The sequence below is a fragment of the Trachypithecus francoisi genome, unplaced genomic scaffold, assembly GCF_009764315.1.
Source record: "Trachypithecus francoisi isolate TF-2019V2 unplaced genomic scaffold, Tfra_2.0 Lachesis_group3, whole genome shotgun sequence".
Taxonomy (NCBI): domain Eukaryota; kingdom Metazoa; phylum Chordata; class Mammalia; order Primates; family Cercopithecidae; genus Trachypithecus; species Trachypithecus francoisi.
The window spans coordinates 150,476,272-150,500,693 of NW_022681468.1; the positions used below are offsets into that span (position 1 = coordinate 150,476,272).

At 42.6% G+C, this 24,422-nt stretch overlaps 1 protein-coding gene across 1 annotated transcript in view; it reads left to right on the top strand.

The window, feature by feature from the left end:
- Nucleotides 1-907: 907 nt before the first annotated feature.
- GPR176 (G protein-coupled receptor 176) overlaps nucleotides 908-24,422 on the top strand; it is a 129,377-nt gene continuing 105,862 nt past the window's right edge. Inside the window, exon 1 of the mRNA XM_033190610.1 lies at nucleotides 908-1,978. Coding sequence (XP_033046501.1) covers nucleotides 1,807-1,978 — 172 coding nt within the window. The 5' untranslated portion in view covers nucleotides 908-1,806. The remainder of the gene's footprint in view (nucleotides 1,979-24,422) is intronic.

Sequence of the window (24,422 nt, forward strand, 5' to 3'; positions counted from 1 at the left end):
TTTTTCTCTCTCCCCTTTTTGGTCTCCAAAATGTTTAAAATAATTCTCACATAGATTACTATGTGAAGGTATTGTGAGACTCCAAATATGTACAAGAAACGGATTTTTTTACGCTTTCAAGAGTAAATAAGGGTTACCAGTGAAAAGGAAATAGCCATATTGTACCAGGATCATCCTTGGGGCAACCAAGGAATAACTGTAATTTTAATCAGTTCTTGAGTTACTGTCCTTTGTCCCAGTGCCATAATCAACATGTCAAAGTCTTCTACCATGTACCTCACTTATTAAAAAGAAATGAGTTTCCATAAAGTCGACCACGCATCTTTTTTCTCTTTACCCCAGATCCTCTCTCTGCATCCATACAGTTTCCTCTCCCACTTGGCATCTCTTACTTTACCATTTCTTCTTGCTTACTTGACTATCCCAGCTCCCAGCATTTTCTGTCCTGGAATCCACTAGGCCTGGGTTATATTGTGTACAATTTACAAATGATACTCAATAAAAAGGCCCAGGAAACCATGCACTGAGTTTCTATATTTCATTTTTCTTAAATGCTCCAGCTATACCCAAGGCCTGACTGAGGGGCCGGGAGACTGGGCTTCCAGCCCAGGTGGCAGGGACGTGTAATTCTAAGACCGCACGCAGCCCCTGCTGACGAGATACAGAGGAGTAACGACAGTTAATAGTAAATGGAGCGAAGCCCCGGGAGGTGTAGCGAGCGTGTCCACGACAGCCAGTCACGGATCCTCCGGCCACCCACGCTTCCAGCCGAGACAGTCACGCTCCGCGGGGCCAAGATGGCGCCCTCCCCGCGGCAGCCAGGGCGCGAGAGGTGGGGCCGCGAGTGTCACGTGACCATCCTCGCCAGCCGCGCGTCCCCGGCTGCTCCAGGCGCGCACCAAGAGTCTAGCAGCCGCGCAGACAGTGCCACTGCCCCGTTGGGGGCGTCCTCCCTCTTCCGCGCCTGGCTGTCAAGCTCTGTTCTAGCGGCCAAGGGCCCGAGGTGGGCTAGGAAAGGGGGCGCCCAGCCATGCAGAGGCAAAAAGGCGCTGCGGAACGGGGTCCCCGCTACCGGTGCTGAGGCAGGAGGTCGGAGCCCCCAGTGAGGGGCTCGGAAGCAGGACCCAGCACGGGCGTCTTGTCGCGAGGCTGGGCGCGCAGTACAGGCTGCTGTGGGCACTCAGGGCTTTCCACCCAAGCCATGGGCGCTGTTGGGCACTCGGGGGTCCCCTTGTGGCTCCGGCCACTCGGCGTGGGCATTTCGTTGGCTTCACATCGCCATCCAGCCTCGAAGCCAGCAGGACTGAAAAATAGCTTCGGCCAGACGTTCTCCTCCCGCTAAGGAGAAGGGCCGAGTGCGTCAGCCCGAGGGGACTGGAGAGGGATGCCCTAGCCCTCGGGGGGCGGAGGACCCGCGGTTGAAGGAGGCAGCGGGAGCGGAGAGCGCCCTCCTTGACCATCGAATGCCTCCTTCTGTGTTTCCATTCCTGCCGAGTAGGCTGGGCCACGCTGACCACCCTGGAGGAGGGACGGACGACGCTCGGCGGGCTCTGACCGTGCCGCCTTCATGTGGCTGCTGACGGGGAGCCAGGAGGGAGTGGGCATGGGGCGCAGCCGCTCCTCCCTCCCTCCCCGCCTCCTGGGCGCCGGGGTTGGCGATGTGGAGACGTGAGGGGACCCGTCGGCTGCCCCGGCTCCTCCAGGACTCCACCAGGCGCCCGCGCGTCCCTCCTCACCCGGAGGAGGAGAGGCTCCGCGCGGGGCTGCGAGGCGGGCGGCGCGCGGAGCCGGAGTCCCAGCCTCGCCATGGGACATAACCGGAGCTGGATTTCTCCGAACGCCAGCGAGCAGCACAACGCGTCCGGCGCCGAGGGTGCTGGCGTGAACCGCAGCGCGCTCGGGGAGTTCGGCGAGGCGCAGCTGTACCGCCAGTTCACCACCACCGTCCAGGTCGTCATCTTCATAGGCTCGCTGCTCGGTAAGCCTCCCGCGGGGCGCCTCCGGCCCGGGCGGAGCTCCCCGAGGGTACAGGCTCGGAGAGCCCGGAGCAGGGCTGCCCAACCACCGTGGGTTTCGGGTGCCTGGCAAAGTGCAGAGTTGGAGGAGGCTTAAGGATCCCGGGTAGCTGCAGTGTAGTTAAGCAGGGACGGTGAACTCCAGCCTCCACCCGGGAGCAGAAGAGTTCTAACAGGGCTTCCTCGTGGCCCGAGGATGGAGCGGGATCCAGGCGGGGGTCCCCCTCCTCAGATGGCCCTGGCGGAACGCTCCTCGGTGCCCGGCTGGCTTCAGCTCTTGTTTACAAATAGGAATAAAGATTCTGTGGGAATTTGTTACTGACGATTGAAAGGAATGTTACCCATTCTGTTAAAGATGTCCTGCGATCCCATCTTTCCATATATATATATCGAAATAATAATATATACGATTATTTTGATAGACCCTTATTCTGTGCATGTTTTACGGCATGCTTCTTCGGAACACCGACCTGCTGGTAAACAACCCTGTGAAGTTAAGCTATATGTCGCCTGTAGATGATTTTAAAACAACAAAACAAAACCCACTCTACTTCCCCATCTATGTGTTAAGGTACAGAATAAAGGTAGGATAAAATACACACACACATCCCAGATTTAGGTATAGTCGCTCAGGGAAGAAAAGATCAACGAATTGAAATGAGTGAGTAGTAACGTATTAGCCTCCTAGTGTGAGAACTACCTGTGCTTCTCACTACTCTTAAATGACAATAGTCTTATCGCTCCTCTTCAAACATTAAATGATACAAGCAATATTCATTTCTATTGAGGTCTACTGAACATATTGCATACCACTTGGATATATGTGGTTTCCTTTCCCGTGTCCCCGATGTGGCGTTTATAAGGATGTGATGTTATTGGCAAGAACAGTCGTAAAGTTTCAAAGTAGGAATAGGTTACTTTTTGCAGACACTCGTGAATTTCTATGGAAACCAAGATAACTGACATTTAATAGACTATTTTTAGAAAAATTTCAAATGTTTGGAATTTCCCTTCATACTTTCTGTAATTGTCATCATTCCATGCTACTCTATCATAGTATTTCTCTTCCATTTGTTTGTCATGAGGATATTTTCAGGAGTAGATATTAGTATTGCTATATCTAGGGGTGTGTGTGTGTGTTTTAAGACATGTTTTTATGACTGGGATGTTAAATGCACATTAGCAAAGCAAAAGCCTATGTTCAAAATACTTTCAGTATTCATGATGCACTGTAGGATTTTGGGAGTTAAATTCTGAGTATTGTCACACTTAAAGTGTGGATTATTGGAGAGGTAGAAGTGACTGTATTTTTATTTCTGCAGGTTTTCCCCCAATATACATATACCTACATACATTCATACATACATATATATATTTTTTTCTACCCCCATGGATAACTTTAACTCTGAAGAAAGATGATGTTGGGAGGAGAAATTCTGAGAAATTTTCTCATGGTTTGAATCTAAAAATTTGAGTACTATTGAAATAGAAGACAGGACATGTATGTAAAAGACATAGCAAATAGCGAATATTTAATGAATGCTACTTCTGTTGCCCATGTCCTTTCCGTTATTGTAGGTTGCATTTGATTCAGGAATTTCCAGATAAATCTGCCCTTATTTCAGCTTTTGTCCACATAGCACTTGTGAGTGACATACAAAACCTTCTTTAGTAGATGTCTCCAAAGGACAACCTGATTTCCTCTTGATCTTTGGTGCCTGATGAGCTAAGGAGGCCTTTTTTTTTTTTTTTTTTTTTTTTTAAGACAGAGTTTTGCTCTTGTTGCCCAGGCTGGAATGCAATGGCACGATCTTGACTCACTGCAACCTCTGCCTCCTGGGTTCAAGTGATTCTCCTGCCTCAGTCCCCCCGAGTAGCTGGGATTACAGGCGCCCACCACCACGTCTGGCCAATTTTTGTATTTTTAGTAGAGACGGGGTTTCACCATGTTGGCCAGGCTGATCTTGAACTCCTGACCTCGTGATCACCTGCCTTGGCCTCTCAAAGTGCTGGGATTAGAGGCTGAGCCACCACACCCAGCTGGGAGTCTTCTGTTACCCCTTCAACATTACATGGACTCTCCTAAAAGAGAATTAAATTTGCTCCTTTTTATATGCAGAAAAAACCCGATAAATCTGGACAGTATGTCTGGTTTCCTTAAAAGTTTAGCTGGGCTGGGCGTGATGGCTCATACCTGTAATCACAACACTTTGGGAGGCCGAGGCTGGCGGATCACTTGAGATCAGGAGTTTGAGACCAGCCTGGCCAACATGATGAAATCCCGACTCTACTAAAAATACAAAAAGTAGCCGCGTGTGGTGGCACGCACCTGTAATCCCAGCTGCTCAGGAGGCTGAGGCAGGAGAATCGCTAGAACCCAGGAGATGGAGGTTGCAGTGAGCCGAGATTTCGCCACTGCACTCCAGCCTGGGCAACAGAGTGAGACTCCGCCTCCAAAAAAAAAAAAAAAAAGTTCAGCTGAATCACAACATTGTGATATACTATATACTTGTTACTTTTTTTTTTTTTTTTTTTTTTTTTGAGACAGAGTTTCGCTCTTGTTGCCCAGGCTGGAGTGCAATGGCAGAATCTCAGCTTGGCTCACTGTATCCTCCGCCTCCCGGCTTCAAGCGATTCTCCTGCCTCAGCCTCCCGAGTAGCTGGGATTACAGGTGCTTGCCACCACGGCTGCCTAAGTTTTTGTATTTTTAGTAGAGATGGGGTTTCACCATGTTGGTCAGGCTGGTCTCCAGCTCCTGAGATCAGTTGATCCACCCGCTCAGCCTCCCAAAGTGCTGGGATTACAGACGTGAGCCAGGGCACCCTGCCTACTTAGTGGTATTCTTGATTCATTGTTCTCTAAGGACTTGTCCCATTCAAGCGCATCTGTGTACATTAGAATTCTGATAATGTCTGTTGAGGCTCAGAGCTTAAGTTTCAAAGCCATGTGCAGTCAGATGCAAGGCAAGTAAACTTGGGAAGCACATTTCATAAAGCCTCCAAATAGAGAAAAATCATAGATTAGTAATAAAAGAAAAGGAATCTGTATGATTGAAAAGTAAATTGTGGGAGGATGGAATAGTACCTGGAAAAAATAACTGATTAAGTAGCTTACTTTAGTTTACTTATTTCTTCTGCCGCCAAACATAAACAAATTAGTTTTTTCTCTTTAAACAAATTTAAGTATACTTCTTATATTCTCTAAATATACTTCTTTTTATTATTGAGATTTCCAGAGGCCCATTATTATGTGAAAATAATTCATTTGTACTACTGGTGTCTTGTACCTCTTTTTGAAAACGATTTTAGTGTCTTGTATTAGGAAAAATCCCTAAGAACTTGGAATAACTGTAATATTCCAACCAGAAGATACATTATTTGCTGTGTTGAAAATGAATGCAAGACTTGTACATAATATTATTCAAATAATATGTATTTTGGGGGTTTGCGTAAACTAGTGTTTCTCAGCCTTCTTTATACAACATCTTGGCATATCTTTAGGGTATGTTGTAGATACTGAAATAGAGTAAAATAATTTAGATTCCTCTTCAGTGGCACCAATCACTTTTAGTAGTCAAAAGTGTGAAATCAAAGACTCCAAAAGATCTGGAATCACCGTTTCCAATTTAACTGGAAATTGGAAGACAGGAACTTCCAACTGGAAGTTACCTGTCATCTGTGCCAATCATCATTGGAGGTATAAGAGATTTTTATAAATGCATTTGCTTTTATTTAAAGAAAATTAACATGGTGGGCAATAACCCACAAGTATGTATCCTACATTGCAATTTATTCTTTACTTTTTTTTTTTTTTTTTTTGAGATGGCATCTCGCTCTGTCGCCCAGGCTGGAGTGCAGTGGCACAATCTCGGCTCGCTGCAACCTCTGCCTCCTGGGTTCAAGCAGTTCTCCCTGCCTCAGCCTCCCAAGTAGCTGGGATTGCAGGTGCCTGCCATAACGCTCAGCTAATTTTTTTGTGTTTTTAGTAGAGACGGGGTTTCACCAAGTTGGCCAGGCTGGTCTTGTACTGCTGACCTCAGGTGATCCATCTGCCTCACCCTCCCAAAGTTCTGGGATTACAGGAGTGAGCCACTGTGTCGGGCTGATTTTTAACATTTTTTAAACAGAGAAATCAGCTTCCCTTTGTCTGGCTAGACTGCCAAATGTATGGTTCTTATTCTTAAGCTATATTCCCTTTCCTTTATAGACTGAATGTTTATATTCCCCCTCAAATTCATATGTTGAAGCCCTAACCCCCAATGTCATGTTATTAGGATGTAGTACCTTTGGGAAGTAATTAGGTTTAGATGAGGTCATGAGGATAGAGTTCTCAAGATGGGATTAGTAATATTGTGAGAAGGAACCAGAGAGCTTGCCGTCTCTTTCTTTGCACCATGTGAGGATATGGCAGAAGGCAGCTGTTTGCAAATCAAGAAGAGGGCCCTGTCCAGAACCCGACCATGTTGGCACTCTGATCTCAGACTTCCTGACCTCTAGAACTGAAAGAAATGTCTATTTTTAAAGCCACCCAGCTTTTGGCATTTTGTTATAGCAGCTGAAGCAGACTAATACACTTATGAATGGTCTATAGTGAGCATGTGAAATGGATGACCCCAAGTAAAGATCCAACTTGCCTGTAGCTTGATTCCATGAGGTGGTTATTGAAGTATTCATTTGAAGGGAAAGGTGGGAAATCGACTTGTTAAATCTGTTCAGCAGATCTGTTGGATAGATACTAGTTTTGCTCACGCTTGCTTATAGTCTTTGAGCAAAATCATATGGGGTACCAGGAAGGTTCATGGTACTTGTTTGATAGAGAAGTATACTTGTGCTTTTGATGTTGTTTGAAATTAACCAGATAATAGCTAGATAATTCTTGGAGTTCCTTAGTTAAATGTTTGATAGAAGATGTGTTAATACTATAATACTAGTTTGTGCTTATAATTTATAATTACTCAGGATCATTTTTGGTTAACAGTACTTACAGCCAATAATAATATAATATCAACAGCCTTACCTCTACATGGAGTTTCTGTCTTTTGTATGCCTAAAAACCTAGCAGACTACATTAAGAATAAGGTATCCTGGGCCAGGTGCGGTGGCTCACGCCTGTAATCTTTGGGAGGCCAAGGCACTTTGGGAGGCCAAGGCGGGTTGATCACTTGAAGTGTTCAAGACCAGCCTGGCCAACATGGTGAAACCCTGTCTCTAGTAAAAAATACAAAAATTGGCTGGGCATGGTGGTAGGTACCTATAATCTCAGCTATTCAGGAGGCTGAAGCAGGAGAATGGCTTGAACCCAGGAGGCAGAGGTTGCAGTGAGCAGAGATCGTGCCACTGTACTCCAGCCTGGGTGACAGAGTGAGACTCCTTCTCAAAAAAAAAAAGAAAAAAAGAAAGAAAGAATAAGATATACTGAATTGATGCCTAAGGAGGCAGGAGGTGGTGGGATCAATAGTTACTAGCTTAATGTATTGAATCAAATTGCCTCACATTGTCTTTTATTTCTATATGATGTCTATATGATAGAATTCTTCTTGGAAATTACATTCTGTGGTGAAAATTTTAAAAAAAGCTTTATTGAGGTAAAATTCATACAATATAGAATCCATCCAATTAAAGAGTACAACTCAATGGTTTTTTTTTTTTTTTTTTTGAGACGGAGTCTCGCTCTGTCTCCCAGACTGGAGTGCTGTGGTGTGATCTGGGCTCACTGCAAGCTCCACCTCCCGGGTTTACATCATTCTTCTGCCTCAGCCTCCCGAGTAGCTGGGACTACAGGTGCCCGCCACCACACCTGGCTAATTTTTTGTATTTTTAGTAGAGACAGGGTTTCACCATGTTAGCCGGGATGGTCTTGATCTCCTGACCTCGTGATCTGCCTACCTTGGCCTCCCAAAGTGTTGGGATTACGGGGGTGAGCCACCGCGCCTGGCCAACTAAATGGTTTTTAGCATATTCACAAAGTAGTACAACTACTACTACTATTGAATTCCAGAAGATTTTTATCATCCCATAAAGAAACCATGTATCCTTCAGTAGTAGCACTGCCTTTTTCCCCTCAATAGTTTGAGTCCTCGGCAACCATCACTCATTTAGTCCTTCCTTCCTTCCTTCCTTCCTTCCTTCCTTCCTTCCTTCCTTCCTTCCTTCTTTCCTTCCTCCCTCCCTCCCTCCTTCCCTCCTTTCTTTCCTTTCTTCCTTCCTTTCTTCTTTTCTCTTCTCTTTCTTTCTTTTTCTTCTCTTTCTTTTCTTTTCTTTCTCTTTCTTTCTTTTCTTCCTTTCTTTCCTTTCTTTTCTTTCTCCCGACAGAGTCTTATTCTGTCTCCCAGGCTGGAGTACAGTGGTGCGATCTCAGTTCATTGCAACCTCCACTCCCTGGGCTCAAGTGATTCTCCCCCTCAGCCCTCTGAATAGATGGGACTACAAGTGTATGCCCCTATGCCCAGCTAATTTTTGTATTTTTTGTTGAGATGGAGTTTTGCCATGTTGCCCAGGCTGGTCTCAAACTCCTGGACTGAAGCAATCTGCCAACCGCAGCTTCCCAAAGTCCTGGGATTATAGGTGTTCGCCAGCAGGCCCGGCCCTACTTTCTGTTTCTATACATTTACCTGTTCCATAGATCTGTCACACAATATGTGGACTTTTGTGACTGGCTTTTTTCACTTAGCATAATGTTTTCAGGATTCATCCATGTTTTAGCATATATTAACACTTTATTTTTTATTGCTGAATAATATTCCATGGTATGGATATATTACGTTTTGTTTATCCATTTGTTTGATAGACATTTGGGTTGTTTCTGCTTTTTGGCAATTATGAATAATGCTGCTCTGAATATTTATGTATGAGTTTTTATGTGGACATATGTTTCAGTTCTCTTGAGTATATACCTAGGAGTGAAATTGCTATATCATATGGTAACTCTATTCTTTTTAGGAACTGCCAGACAGCTCCAAATACCCCTGGTTCTGCAGTGAATATACTTTTGTTTTATTTGGTGACATTTTGTAGACTAGGAGGAAATTTGTCTCAAAATGGGAACATAGAAACATAGCTGTGTTTTCCTCTGGGGCGTCCAAGTCTCAAAGTCTCTTGTCCCTAGAGTTTGCCAAACAGTTTCTGCATATGTCACTTATCTGAATAAACCGTTTAGATTCTGTAGTGACTGGAAATTGTTGTGAAAGTTTGTTTTTTTCTTTTCTTTTCTTTTTTTTGAGACGGGGTCTCACTCTGTCACCCAGGCTGGAGTGAAGTGGTATCATCACGGCTCATTGCAGCCTCAACCTCTCAGGCTCAGGTGATCCTTCTACCTCAGCCTCCAAGTAGCTGGGACTATAGGCGCACTCCACCACACCTGGCTAATTTTTTTTTTGGTAGAGATGGGGTTTCACCATGGTCCTCAGGCTGGTCCAGAATTCCTGGGCTCAAGTGAGCCACCCACCTTAGCCTCCCAAAGTTCTGGGATTACAGGTGTGAGCCACTTCACCTAGCCATGAAAAGTTTTATTGTCAGAGAGTTACCACATTAGCTGGGTGGAAAATTGTTATTAGTCATATAGCACAAAAACATAGAGGCATTTTTGCCTAGCCTGGAAGGTAGGAGTGGCTCTAGGCAAAATTTTGTAGTAAGGATTTACCCTAGGCAAAACTAAAAAATAAGAAAACTTTATCTTAAAAAAAAATCAACTCATTTTCAGTTTTTATTGCATCTCTTCTCAGAAACCTCTTGTTTTCTTGTTCATTTTGGATGCCCAATGACCTTCTTCTGAGTTGCTGACTTGTCCTCTCTCTTCCAAAGTTAGCGGTGTCTGTATTCTATTCCTTCATGGTAGCTAAATAAATCATGTTAAATGCAGATGTTAACAGATGTTAGTGTATTAAAGTATTTTAAAATAGTTATCTTTGAAGGTACTTTTTTTTTTTTTAAGAAGGTATCTTAAGCAAAAAGGATGACTTGAACATTTCATGTATTTGAGAGGTAAGAGAGAGAAATGGGTTGGATGGATCTTTTAAGTTTGATTCTACTAAAATTGTATCATGAAGCTAGGGATTATTGACAGAAGGAAACTAAGTATAAATAAAACTTCCCTTAACATACTGTAAGGCATGACCAAAACTCAGTAAGCTAAGCATATAGCTCTGAATCTTCTCAGTTATCACTGTATCAGTTTTTTTTACAAAGCATCCTCCCCCTGCAGCACATATGGAGACGTTTCTTCATGGCTTCTCTTACTGAAAACTTTTGAATGCCCCTGCTCAAGGTGGAAATTTGTTGTTGTTACTATCGTTTTCATTTGTTTTTGCATTTGCAAGCAATTTCCAGAGAAGTGCCTTCAAACTGACCTGAGCGATATTTTGATCCGTGGCCACATTTCATTCAGAAGAATCGTAGGAAACAGTTCTTTCTGGTCTGTACTGAAAGCTTGCTTCACCATAAATGAGATACTAAAAAACTTTCCGATTAAGCCACAAGTGTTTAGGTATGTTGGCACTACATAAGTTTGTAACAATGGTTTATTTTGGAATAGTTTAGTTTTGGAATAGTTTATTTTTTGTTTTTTATTTTCTTTTCTGATTAAAGTTCCTCCCTAGGGGCAAAATTACAGAGTTAGGGGCGAAGCATGAAACCTGTCCAGTCTCTCTGATTTACCCACTTTTTTTCTTTTGCGGAGTTTAAAAAAATACAGAAAAAAATTAACACATTATTATAAATCTACCACTCAGAAATAACAATGTTAACATTTTATCATGTTTCTTTCATATTTTATTTTATTTTATTTTATTTTTTTGATACGGAGCCTCACTCTTGCTCAGACTGGAGTGCAGTGGTATGATCTTGACTCACTGCAACCTCCACCTCCTGGATTCAAATGATTCACCTGCCTCAGTCTCCTGAGTAGCTGGGATTATAGGTACATGCCACCATGCCTGGCTAATTTTTGTATTTTTAGTAGAGATGGGGTTTCACCATGTTGGCCAGGCTGGTCTTGAACTACTGACCTTAGGTGATCCATCTGCCTTGGCCTCTCAAAGTGCTGGGATTACAGGTGTGAGCCACTGTGCCCGGCTGTTTTATAAAAATAAAATGTAGGTACAGTTGAATCTCCCCTGAGCCTCTCTCAACCTTTTCTCTCTTGTCTATTCCAGAGCTAGTCACTATGCTGAATTTAATGTGCAGTATAAACTTCATCCTGTCTTTGTCCTGTTGTTTCTGCCTGTTGCTTGCCTGTGATCATGAAGTTTTGTTTTTTTTTTTTTTCTTTTTGAGATGCAGTTTGCTCTTGTTGCCCAGGCTAGAGTACAGTGGCATGATCTTGGCTCACTGCAACCTCCCCTTCCCAGGTTCAAGTGATTCTCCTGCCTCAGCCCCACCAGGCCCAGCTAATTTTGTATTTTAAGTAGAGATGGGAGTTTTACCATGTTGGTCAGGTTGGTCTTAAACTACTGACCTCACATGATCCACCAGCCTCGGCCTCCCAAAGTGCTGGGATTACAGGCATGAGCCACCATGCCCGGCGGAAGTTTTTACCAACTGATACAAATGCTTTCTGTGTAATTAGGTACCTTTGATTTATCTCCAATGTGGTAACTCCCAACCAAGAGTATTGCATTAGCCTTACATTTACACATTTATAGTTTACAACATATACCACATTATTTCATTCAGTCATCATAATAACCTTGTGAAACAATGTAGGGGACGTTTTCTGGTTTTATTTTCTCAGCACATCCTTTCCTCCTAACAATATTGCTCTCCCACAACACATGCACTTCCACTGGTGACATTCCCTTCCTGTATTCATCAGCGTTCTTAGTTGGAGACAACAGATCCTCCTGTCAAAAGAAGACACAGCTATAAAAGCATTTAAAGAAAAATGTTTCCTTGTGAAGATGGATTGCAAGGGAGTTCAGGCTTTAAAAGGACTGGCTTGCCAAATGAAATATACAACAGGTAATTAAAAGAAAACCTCAAGATTACCAAATTTACAGTTATTTTGGTTGTAAAAAAAAGCTAGTTATTTCATGAGTGTTATAACCTCAAAGATTGTATCATCCCTTCAGATATCAGCATTAAAAGAGCAATAACTTTGGGAAACAACAAAGTTGTTTTTATCGGAAAACAGTAGCTTACAGAAAAGGCTCAAGATTTCATTTATTTTGAGAACCAGAACTAGATAGAATGGCCTTAGTTTTTTTTAAAGGTATGTCTTTGTTTTGGGAGAGGGAAGGGGTTCCGGCTGTAAGTGCTTTGTTTTGCTTTTCTTCTGGCTGTAGGGTGTAATGTGCACACACTTACATAATGCAGCAGGGCAAGGCATTAGTTTTACTTCTGTATCAAACTAGCCAGTTTATGAGGAAAGAAATTTATTACAAAGATTATGTTGCTTTTAGAATTTGTGAGAGGGTCTGGGAACCAAGCTTAGATGCCACGGAGCCAGGGACACAGTCAAGAAATATGTACAGTCATTTCACTGTTCTGGCAGAAACCATGAAGCTGTTGCCATGTACCACCTATTATGTGAGGGATTAGGCACATAACCCTAGGACACAGCTGGTCCAGAAGAACCAGAGGCATCCATCATCTCCCTGTCCTTACAGAAAGAATCTGATGGCTCTACATCCAGCCCCTACCCCACATTAATCATGTCCACTTTCCTTGGGAACATCTGTTGGGCAGAACCTGGATCATAAGCCTGCACCCTCACTGCAAACCTGTCTGCAAAGTAGTGTTTTAAACTTTCCAGCCTTTGTAGCAGAAGGTAGAAGGTGGTTGAAAGATTACAGAGGGAATATTGAGTGAACCAGACTATGGTATCTGCCACTTTCTACTTTGTGTGTGTGTTTTTTTAAAATATGACTTCCCCTCACTGTACTCTGTATAGCCCCGCTCCCACCCTGGGATACGAGGGTGAACACATGATTCAGGCTTTACTGATCCCAGTATCCTGTTTCCCTGTCCATGAGGATTAGACCAAGAATGGTCATAGGATCAAAGCTTGATCAATCAAATCAATCAACATCCTTAATATAGAGATATTGCTAAAGGCGCCATCTTTTTCCACAGGAGTGCTAAGCAGGGATTGTGGAAGCCAGGAGTATCTGTCTGCTTAGGAGAGAATGAGGACAGAGAGATATTGTTTGTATCCCTGGAGGGCCTGAGTCTAATTCTGCCCCCTGCGTTTTCCAATTACATGAACAACAACAACAAAAAATCTCCTTTATTGCTTAAACTTGTTTGAGTTGGGTTTCTGTCACACAAATATCCTGACTGATAACATACAGTATTTTTGCGCTGTTGGCAGATAAGTCAGATGTACGATTCATATCCTACATTTGCATGAACAAGTTCAGGGGGTTAGTGACTCATTTAATAGCACATTCTCACAGCCCTGCAGGGCCTGATGCAATGGAAATCAGATGCCCAGAAGAACAGCAGCTGCAATCCAGAGCCTGGAGAATTGAGCAGGAGCTAGGGATGGCCTGGCCGCTGAAGAGATGCTCACACTGAGGAGGATCATAAAGTCTGGCAGTGGAAGAAGTTGGGAGGAGAAAGTCATGCTTAGGCTCCAAGAGCCCAGGCACGTAAAGAAGGTTGGAAGCTGTGGGATTGGCAAAGGTTCATGGATGTGCAGAGGCAGAGGTCCAGGGGAGATTTTACTGGACCAGGATATACTGTGGCAACTGTCCCAAATCAGCACACAGCCTGTGATTCTTTTTCTCTCTTATTTAAACGTCTATTTTAAAATTTTGTTTTGTTTTTTTGTTTTTGAGACAGGGTCTCACTCTTTCACCTAGGCTGGAGTGCAGTGACATGATCTTGGCTCACTGCAACCTCCGCCTCCCGGGTTTGAGTGATTCTCCTGTCTCAGCCTCCTGAGTAGCTGGGATTACAGGCATGCGCCCCCACGCCTGGTCTAAACATCTATTTTTAATCAGCAGCTTTTTATATATAAATAGTTTCTGATAGTTAATTAACATAAAAACCTAGTGGCAAGAAAAAAAAATCTAGCTGTGTTAGAAAAGGGAAATATGGGCACTGTTTGATGCAGCTACCCAGAAGATGATGAACTCAATAGCCTCCAGGTCATAAACCGGCTTCAGTTTTCCTGAATGTTTTAAGAGCTTCTAGGGAAGTCAGCAGACAGGGAGGGCTAAGGGTGAGTTCTGGAAACACAGCCCTTGCTACAGTCAGTTATGGGGTATGGATGAAATACTGGACATATGGCAGGTGTATGGTTGGGAAAACGAGTTGCTCCATGTTTTCTGGTTTAGACGGCTAGTGGCCAGCTCTCAGGATTGTGAAAACAGAACTCTCCTGTGGGGGTGAAATGAGTGTCCTCAGCTGATCCAAGCTCAGGGCTTGGAGGGGAGAGTGGGACCTTTGTTAGCACTAAGCCCAGGCATCCAAATGCAGATAAGAGTCTGGGCTCGATCACATGGGCATTGTCAAGTTAAATAGACAATGCAAAGGCAGAAGGCACCGAACAAGAGGTGAAAGGTGGAGAGGAGCAAAGCAGAGAGATCCTGAACAACCTCTAAACTATTTTTACATTTCTTTAACACATCTAGCTCAATACTTGCAAAGACCATTGACTTTGTTGTTCTCTCTGCCTTAGAATGTCCTTTCCTAGACACTACTCATGGCTGGCTTGTACCCATCCTTTAAATTGCAGCTCAAATGTCACCTCTTACGGGTCTTTCCCCATCACTTCTATCAGATCACTCTGTTTATTCCCTCTGTAGCAGTTATAACTCCAGAAATCATCCTGTTTGTGTAGTGTTCTCCCCTGCTCCATTAGAATGCAGCACCTTGAGAACTGGGACTTTGTTTCGTGCACTGCTGTGTCCCCAACATCTTGAACAGTGCTGGGTGCATAGTCGGTGCTCAATACATAGTGATTGATTGAATGAAATGTTTGGGGACAATTAAATAGGATGATTAACTAAATAATCAGTATTTTGATTTGCATGAGACTTAGGGCCCTTGTGAAAATAAACATGAATCTCATCCATAGCCAGGATTCGAACACACATGGCCATGCCCAGTGAGCTAAAGTGGTGCTTACAAAAGCCAGATATCTGGAAGGACAACAGGTCTCTTGATAGGAAATCCACAGGGGCAGAAGGTTTCACCTGATTTAAATAAGAATGAGCCTATGAGATAAGACAGGCAGCATTTTAAACCAGGCAGCATAATGTGTGTGGGATGTCCTTACAGCTTTTGGAGCCTTTGGAGATGTCTTAGGTCAAAAGTATGGCCAGAAGCAGCCTGGGGACGTGACCCTTCCTGTGGAAGAGTGGCCAAGAGGCAGTGTTGTCATCAGGGAGCTATACATGACATTTGGCTGCCTGTGCTGACACACATGGCAACTAGGTGTGTAGGATCAGAATGGTGTCCTTGAGTTTCTGTCAACTGTTCGGGGACCACCCTTTCTACCTATCTATCTGGAAGGCTCAGTAGTAGGAGTGGGGGTGTGGAAAAAGGGCTGAAAGCAATAGAATATTTTGGCTCCAGCCAAGGAAGCCTGCAAAAATTAGGTTGAAAACCCTGCTTTTTGCACAACTAAACGCAGTAGGATTTACAAATAAGTTGGACAAAGCATCTTCTGCTGATAGAATGTGTATCAGTTTAATAAAGGCTGGTCATCTGTTACTTCCATTTGTGCACACAACACTTTCAGCATCTTTTTTAAATTTGAACTTTTTACTTTGAGATAATTGTAGATTCACATACAGTTATAAGGAATAATAAATACAGAGAGATGCCTGTATCCTATACCCAGTTTCCCCCAGTGGTAGCATCCTGCAACAAACAGTGCCTGTGTGCATGTAGTTTGTGTGTAAAGTGGGTACAATAAACAACTAAGATGTTGCCCTCGAGATTTCCATCACCACAAGGATTCCAACTGTTACATGTGTATGGCCACACCCATTTCTCTCCCACCCAATCGCCTCCTTAACCCTCGGCAACCACTAACGTGTTCTACATTTCCATAATTTTGCCAATTCAAGAACATTATAGGACTGGAATACTGTGTTGGTATGTAACCTTTTGGGATTGGTTTTTTTCATGTAGTACAATTCTTGGGAGATTCATCCAAATTGTTGTGTTTAGCAACAGTTTGTTCCTTTTTATTTCAATTCCATTTGTATGACTTTATTTTTTTTTTGAGACGCGGTCTTACTGTCACCCAGGCTGGAGTGCAGTGGCATGATCTTGGCTCACGGTATCTCAACTTCTTGTGCTCAAGCAGTCCTCTCACTGTTGTTTGCCACCACAGAAGCTAATTTTTAAAGGTTTTTTTTTTTTCTTTTGTAGAGATGAGGTCTCACTATATTGCCCAAGCTAGTCTCGAACTCCAAGGCTCAAGTGCTCCTCCTGCCTTAGCCTCCAAAAGTGCTGGGATTACAGGCATGAGCCACTGCACCCAGTCTGTATGACCGTTTTGAATGAAAGCATGACAACCTTGTAACTTTTCTGATTATTCTTAAGTCACAAAACACTCTCAATTTAGTATGTAATATTTACCGTCTGCTGATAAAAGAGGCAAAGCATTAACCTTGATTTAAAATAAAGAATTCTCTCCTCCAGGAAATCCCTAGTGTAGGCCTGGTGCCTGGGAGAAGCCTGAAGTTGAACACGGGAGTCTAGTCTGCTTCCTCCTCCATTCTGAGCTTCTGGCCAAGTTTGCTTGGCCCTCCAAGATTGGAGCTGGGCTGGGGTTGGTGGTTGTAGGGGCTGGAGGAGGGAGTTGTAGGAGGGGCAGGAACAGATTGACATGACACTGATGTTGTTGTAAGTGGCTTCATACTCTGGGCTGTTGCCTGGTTCCTTGATGGTGATGATGCCCTCTCATATTTTGTCCTTACTCCCTGCAAATGCTGCAGGACTTCCAGCTCCTCTCTGTTGAAGCCTGTTTGCCTGTGCAGGTGACTCTCTTGGATAAGCCCTGACATGCCCCCATGCCATTGCTCTCACACCTTGGCCTATACCCATTATACAGGACACATACATTTTTTGCCCGCATAAGTTTGGGGAGTGCAAGCTGCCCACTGTAGCCTCTTCTTTGAACAGCTTATCAGCCCATCTCTTGCTCTTTAGGTTTCTCCGACAGAAAACAATCACAAATTCACAGTGAACCCCAACTGCAGGGGACACAAATCAGGTGTCTGCATGGGCTTGTTAAAAACCCCTAACCAGGCCTGAGGGCTTTGATGGGCACCCCCACCCTTCCTTCCTGGGCAAGTAGGACTCACATGCACCCACAGCTTTCTATCTATTCCATTATATCCTCCAGGTTGGTGAAGATTTGAGTCTTATACCTCTTAACTACACCTTTGAAACATTTACATCTTGATCTGATACCTTACTTTATAGCTATTATATCTTGATGCCTTGGTAGAATTTTCTGATTCCAGTTATCAAAAGCGCGTGAACCAGAGCAACTCCATCTTGACCAGAAGCTGGGTAAAATAAGGCTGAAACCTGCCGGACTGCATTCCCAGACAGTTTAGGAATTCTGACTTACAGGATGAGATGGGAGGTCAGCACAAGATACAAGTCATAAAGACCTTGCCGATATAACAGGTTGCAGTAAAGAAGCCAGCCAAAACCCACCAAAACCAAGATGACAACGAGAGTGACCTCTGGTCGTATTCACTGCTACACTCCCACCAGTGCCATGACAGTTTACAAATGCCATGGCAGCATCAGGAAGTTACCATATGTGGTCTAAAAAGGGGAGGCATGAATAACGCACCCCTTGTTTAGCATATCATCAAGAAATAACCATAAAAATGGGCAACCAGCAGCCCTTGGGGCTCCTTTGTCTGTGGAGTAGCCATTCTTTTATTCCTTTACTTACCTAAGAAATTTGCTTTCACTTTACCTGATGGATTCACGCTGAATTCTTCCTTGCACGAGATCCAAGAACCCTCTCTTGGGGTCTGGATTGAGACCCCTTTCCTGTAACACAATGACCGGACGCTATGTTAATTTAGAAGTGTTTTTTTTCCCCCTACTTAAAATTCATGATGCAGTTTCGTTCAAAGTCTCCACATACCTCTTCAACATCAGCATCTGCTTTGGCTAGAAGCAGTTCGGAGCTGTCTCATACAGGTTTTTGGAGGCCCATCATCATTACTTCAGCCTCTGTAAGTAAGATGCCGTACTTAAAAAAAACTCACGTATGATGTAGCCACTGAAAATAGGATGCTAAGCCACAGGTAACCAGTCTGATTTTTTTAGGACTGTTTTTCTTTCTTCTCCTTGTTTGTCTGGTTTCCATTCACAAATGCCATGACATAATAATGTAAGGTTTTTAAAGAGAACTTATCAAACTTGCAGTTGTGAACTCACACACCCAGGAATGATGAATACTTTGCTTCTTTTTAAAACTTACTACATCAGATGACCTCTACAGGAAGCCCAAAGTAGCATGGACAGAGATAATTTCAGGTCGTCGTGCCTTCTCCAAACAAAGTTCCAAATAAAGTAATTTGTTATTTGTTTCAAATAAAGTACAGATGCTCCTTGACTTATGATGAGGTGTCCCAATAAATCCACTGTAAGTTGAAAGTATCATAAGCTGAAAATGCATTTAATACACCGAAACTGCCAAACATCATAGCTTAGCCTAGACTACTTTAAATGAGCTCAGAACACTTACATTAGCCAACAGTTGGACAAAATCATCTCACACAAGGCCCATTTTGTAATGAAGTGTTGAATACCCCATGTAGTTTATTAAATACGGTACTGAAAACATATTGCTTTTGCACCATGGTAAAGTTGAAAAATTGAAAGTGGAACTATCATAGGTTGGGATCATCTTTAATTGAGAGAGTGCCTTGTGTTAGGAGTGACTTTGTATTTTCTGAGCAAGAATTTTTGAGGACTTCTCTGCCTTGTGTAGAATATGTGATATTTACTCTCCCTGGTTCCCTGGGCATCTCCTTGCGTGCTCATTTGCACCTTTATTAACAACTACTTTTTGTTGGGGCTTCCTGTGCAGTTTCTTAGGGCAAGAAACACTTTCAGAGACTGCTAACTAGAAAGGAAAGAATAACTCTCTGAAGTCAACGTGAGTGTTAATTCAATTTCCAGGAACACAGAATTCAAGCGAGACTCCAGCAGAGACAAAATAATCAAATCTCAGCTTCCAGACCCTTTCATTGATTGATGAGAATAGCACCTTTTGTATTTGTCCTGTTGTTTCTGTTGCCTGCTCCCAAGGTTGCAAGTCTTTAGCAGCAATGAATCTACAAATGACCAGAGAAGACTTAAGATGAAGCTTTCTGCCTCTGCCACATGAAAGGCAGGATTAGGGACTAGAGAGCTAACTGCCTATTTCTCTGCAGGATGCTATTATTCTTAAGATTGGATGGAACTTTTCCCTGAAGAGTGCCAAATCATTTTCCTTGTTAATAACAAATCAATGGGCTCTAGCAGGTAAGGATCACACTAGGTGCTTGGGAAGGGTCAATTCTAGCCTGGCCTTGTTGTCGAATGGTGGGTTGAGTGCTGGTAAATCACCTTGCCTCTTTTGTGATTGTACTTGCAAGGCAGAGATTCTTCAACCCCGTGTGCATAAAAATCACTTGTTAAAATGCAAATTATTGAGTTTCACCAACAGAAATTCTGTTTTAGTGGGTTTGACATGGGGTCTTGGAGTCTATTTTTTTTTTTTTCTTTGAGACAGAGTCTCACTCTGTTGCCCAGGCTGGAGTGCAGTGGCACAATCTCGGCTTACTGCAACCTCTGCCTCCTGGGTTCAAGCGATCCCCCCACCTCAGCTTCCCAAGTAGCTAGGATTATAGACATGCACCACCACGTCTGGCTATTTATTTTATTTATTTTTATTTTTAGTAGAAACAGGGTTTCACCATATTGGCCAGGTTGGTCTCAAACTCCTGACCTCAAATGATTTGCCTTCCTTGGCCTCTCAAAGTGCTGGGATTACAGGTGTGAGCCACCATGCCAGGCCTGGAGTCTATATTTTTAATGAACAAGCTAGGTGACCTTGATGCAGGTGCTTTACACTTTAACATTGATCTAAGGGATGCCCGAACAACTTCTTATTGTCAGTGGAGATGACAGGTGAGCATCAGGGATACTCCCAGGTTATAGTGCCAGGAGAGTTGGGAAGGGAGAAAGCTGTTTAGGGTAAGTGCTGAGGTCATTAGAAGATTTTTTTGTTGTTGTTCCTAGGGGAGTAATAGCATTGCTCAAAGCCAGCTTATTCTTGCAAAGAGAATGGTTGGGACAGAGAAGAAGTAGAAATTTAATTTTGGGGTTATTGGTACCAGTCCTACCCATCTTTTAATAACTAGTGTTACTTAAGGGGTGAAGGTAAAATGGAAAAATATAGAGACTTTGATATGAATAGGCAGGGCCCCTTCTCTAATCTGACTTATAGAAACTTTCCTCAAAATTTTATACCTAAGATCATTGAATTTCCTAGTTCTGCTTCTGCCAACCATTTCCATATCATTCCATATCCTATACATAATAATTAAATTATTTATTTAAAAAGGCAGGAAGGGAGTTCTATTTGCCTTTTGGGTACATCTTGTTATTAATATAAAGGTAGTGTTGGATATTAATATAAAGGTAAAGATCATTGAATTTCCTGGTTCTGCTTCTGCCAACCATTCCATATCATTCCATATCCTATACATAATAATTAAATTATTTATTTAAAAAGGCAGGAAGGGAGTTCTATTTGCCTTTTGGGTACATCTTGTTATTAATATAAAGGTAGTGTTGGATATTAATATAAAGGTAAAGATCATTGAATTTCCTGGTTCTGCTTCTGCCAACCATTTCCATATCATTCCATATCATATAAATAATAACTAAATTATGTATTCAAAAAGGCAGGAGGGGAGTTCTATTTGCCTTTCGTAATATGAAGGTAGCGTTGGGGTTAGGTGACCACTTCCCATTCTCTTCAGGCGCTTGTTCTCTGCCTCACAACCTGGTATCTCACTATGGAGGATCAGCTGGAATACTTGGCTGTCAGAAACGTGATAGAACTGTCTGAAGCTTTCTTTTTTTCTACTTCTGTTCTAATTCTGTTCTTGGCAGATTTTTAAAAATTCACAAAACTTTCACTGAGATAGAAGTGAAAACATGAGACCACGTGCACCGTGTCAGGGGACTCATCATCTGCCACTCCTCATGTTGCGGGCTCCTCTCCCCTTCAGCCATTTCAGTCATGCTGTGTTCTGCCTTCTTCTGCAATGGTGGTCAAAGGTTGCTTTCACCTGGGCACAAAAAAGAACAGAGGGGGCAAGTGAGTGATCAGAAGGGCCGATTGAGGGCTGTTTGGCTTTGGGGATAATTGTGACTGATTTAGCATACAAATCTCTTGTTAGAATATGGACAACAGGGGAGTACGTGGGCAGCTTTAAAAGTAACTGTACTTCCATTTGGTCTCTTTATTAGGTATTCTTATTGTTAATATCAGACATCTTTAATTTGTGTACTGTTTCAAGGCATAAATGCAAAGGCTACATGAAATCTCCATGGCCAACTTGTAATTTTAACGTGAGTCTTATGTTGTTGTGGTTGAAGAATGTAGTTTTAACTGAATTCACGTATTACCCTTCATGTTCCATATGTTGACTAATTGAAATTACCTCTACTATCATCCTCAAGTCTTTAGGAGCCAAGATTAGCACTTTATCTTCATCATTTAAATTTACCTAGATTTTATCCTTTAAATTATCTAGATTTTATTTTAATTTATCTAAATTTAACCAAAATGTTTTAATTTTTTGTACCAACTTGTTAATTTTTTTGGTGGGGGAGAACATGATTATATTAGGTAACATTATTGCTCTAAGTGATACTACCTTTGTATCTTGTATTTCATCTAAATTATAGTTTTTAAAAAAGAGTTTAATGGTCAGGAAGAGAAGATTGGAAATCTTGCCATTGCAGACCTGCTAGAATCTAGGTTGATTTTAATTTACCAGTCAAAACCATTTTGGGATGATCATTAAGCCAGTTATGAATGCATTCAATAGAACTATCACCCAGCCCATATTTCCTTATCTTGATAACACCTTGTCAAGACTTTAATACATTTTGTCAGATACATTACCAAAAGCCAGATATGCTATGTCTACTGCTTATTGACGTAAGAAAATAAGGAGAATCTACATCTACCTGATTTATTCTAGTGTATCCATGCTGGCTCCTAGTGACTACTTCTTGTCTTCCTGTTGATCGTTCATTCTAGCATTAGGTTGACCAATATGAATTTTGCTATATTTTTCTTGTTCCCCCTTTCCTTGTCTCCAGGCTTCTGGTTCCTTTCTTATTATCTGTAATTCCTTAAAGTTCTTCAGAGTTGATCTGGAACTTCTCATACTTCAGTGTGTAAATGAATCTGCTAGGAATCTTGTTATACAATACAGGTCCAGGAATCAAGGGGTAGAAACAGGAGTGGCTCCCTTTGCTGTCACGCCTAGTGATCCACTAGGAAAATTGTTGTTTTCCATGCTTAGAGACTTAGTTCCAAAGGGAAGGACAGTGATTCCCTTGAACTGGAAGCTGAGACTGTCATCCAGTCCCTTTGGGCTCATGCCTCTCAGTCAACAGGCAAAGCAGGGGGTTGCTGGACTGGCTGGTGTGATTGGTCCTGATTACCAAGGGTAAGCTACTACTACACAATGGAGGTAAGGTAGAGCATGCCCAGGAGGTCTATGATGGAGTCTAGGATTCTGTATTTCCTGCAGATGTCTAGCTGATGTTGATGCTGCTGGTCCACAGGCTATACTTTGAGTAGCTAGGGACTAGAAGACTTGGTGTTTTAGGTAGGAGATCAGCTTTGAGTGCTCCTCTAGAACAGGAAGGAGGTCTCTGGTAGGTAGTGCTTTCAATTTCCTATTCCCACACTTACAAACTCACCAGTATCCTTATCCTCCAACAGTTATGTCCTTTATGCTTTCATCTTCAAGGTCTGTTGCTCCTTGACCCCTTCTCTCCCACCCACACAGTGCTTGCTTTCTTATTCCTTTCACAGTCATACTTCTTGGAAGAGCGGCCTTAAATTTTATACTTCCATTTTAGCCCTCCCCAGTTACTCTGCAATCAACAACTCTGATCATGTCTCTTTCCTCTTTGAAACCCTGCCCTGGCTCCTCATTCCCTCTAGTTTCTTGTAGTGACATCCCCTACATGGCTTCTGTTTCCCTCCCTAGCTCGTCTCTTTACACTCCAGGAGTTCCAAATTATGCTTGGCTCTTAGGGTACATTATTCTCTTTCCAGTGTTCTTGCCTTAGCTTTTGCTCTTTCTCTGTCCGTAAAAGCTCTTCTCTGCTTTGTTCACCTGGCTATCTCCTCTCATTCTTCAGCTGTTCCTTTCACTCTCTATCTTTGCTTAGGAACCTAAGTTCCTTTCTTTGCTTATATGTATTATTTGTATAATTCAAGAACAATCGAAAGGAAGGACACCTGTGTTTTCCCTCTCTGGGGTGCATCTGTAACTGTAGAATTACTTTAAGGAGGTATTATCTTGACATGGTGGTGGTCAATCTTACTGAAGGGTTTTAAGGATACCAAGTCACTTGGCAAAGTCACTGTAAATCTTATTTGAAAAAAAGGGGGAAGACTTAATCATCACTATGTGAAGAAGAATATTTTTAATTACTTTATCGTGTGAGTTACTCTACTTGATCTATACAATATTCACTGACATTATGGTTTCGTGAAAATGAAGCAATAAGATAAAGATAATAAGTTTTATCAGATGAGAATATTTTCACTAATGTGGTCCCCAGAGACAGTGATGAATGGTAAGGTTTTCAGATGATAACTCAGAATTTTGACAACTTCTTGCATTGGTCACCCTTGGGAGCAGTGACAGATAGGGTCACTTGCTGGCTAAGAGAGTGGCCTCATGCAAATCACTAAGCTAATTGGGTTTTCTCAACAGTAATAGGGAATAGCGATGGAGAGCTGCCAGAAAAGATGCAGACACTGAGGCCTTGATGGATTATTAGCTGATTATTTAAGCTGTAGAGGCTCAGGACCTGAGATAAATTGAATTAAGTCCAAAAGAAACTAATAATTTTTTAAACATAAAATTTGGATGTTTCTCATGATCTCTCAGGCAACGAGTGTGATTTGCTATCAGCTGCATTGTTGCAATGGCACTTGCAGATAGCAGAAGGGATGGTGAAAGGTGGGAGGTGAGGCACCCATAGACTTAAAACTTCATTTGCAAAGTGGCCTTAATGTGTGTGTTTGAGAGATAAGTCTTAATCCCTTGCATACGATAAGTGTTTTGTAAATGTGTATAGACTGATATTATATGTTGTGTGAAATATTTAAATTAAATGATAGGATTGCCCTTGCTTTCAGGAACAGTTTTTTATAGTGTGGTTTTGTGT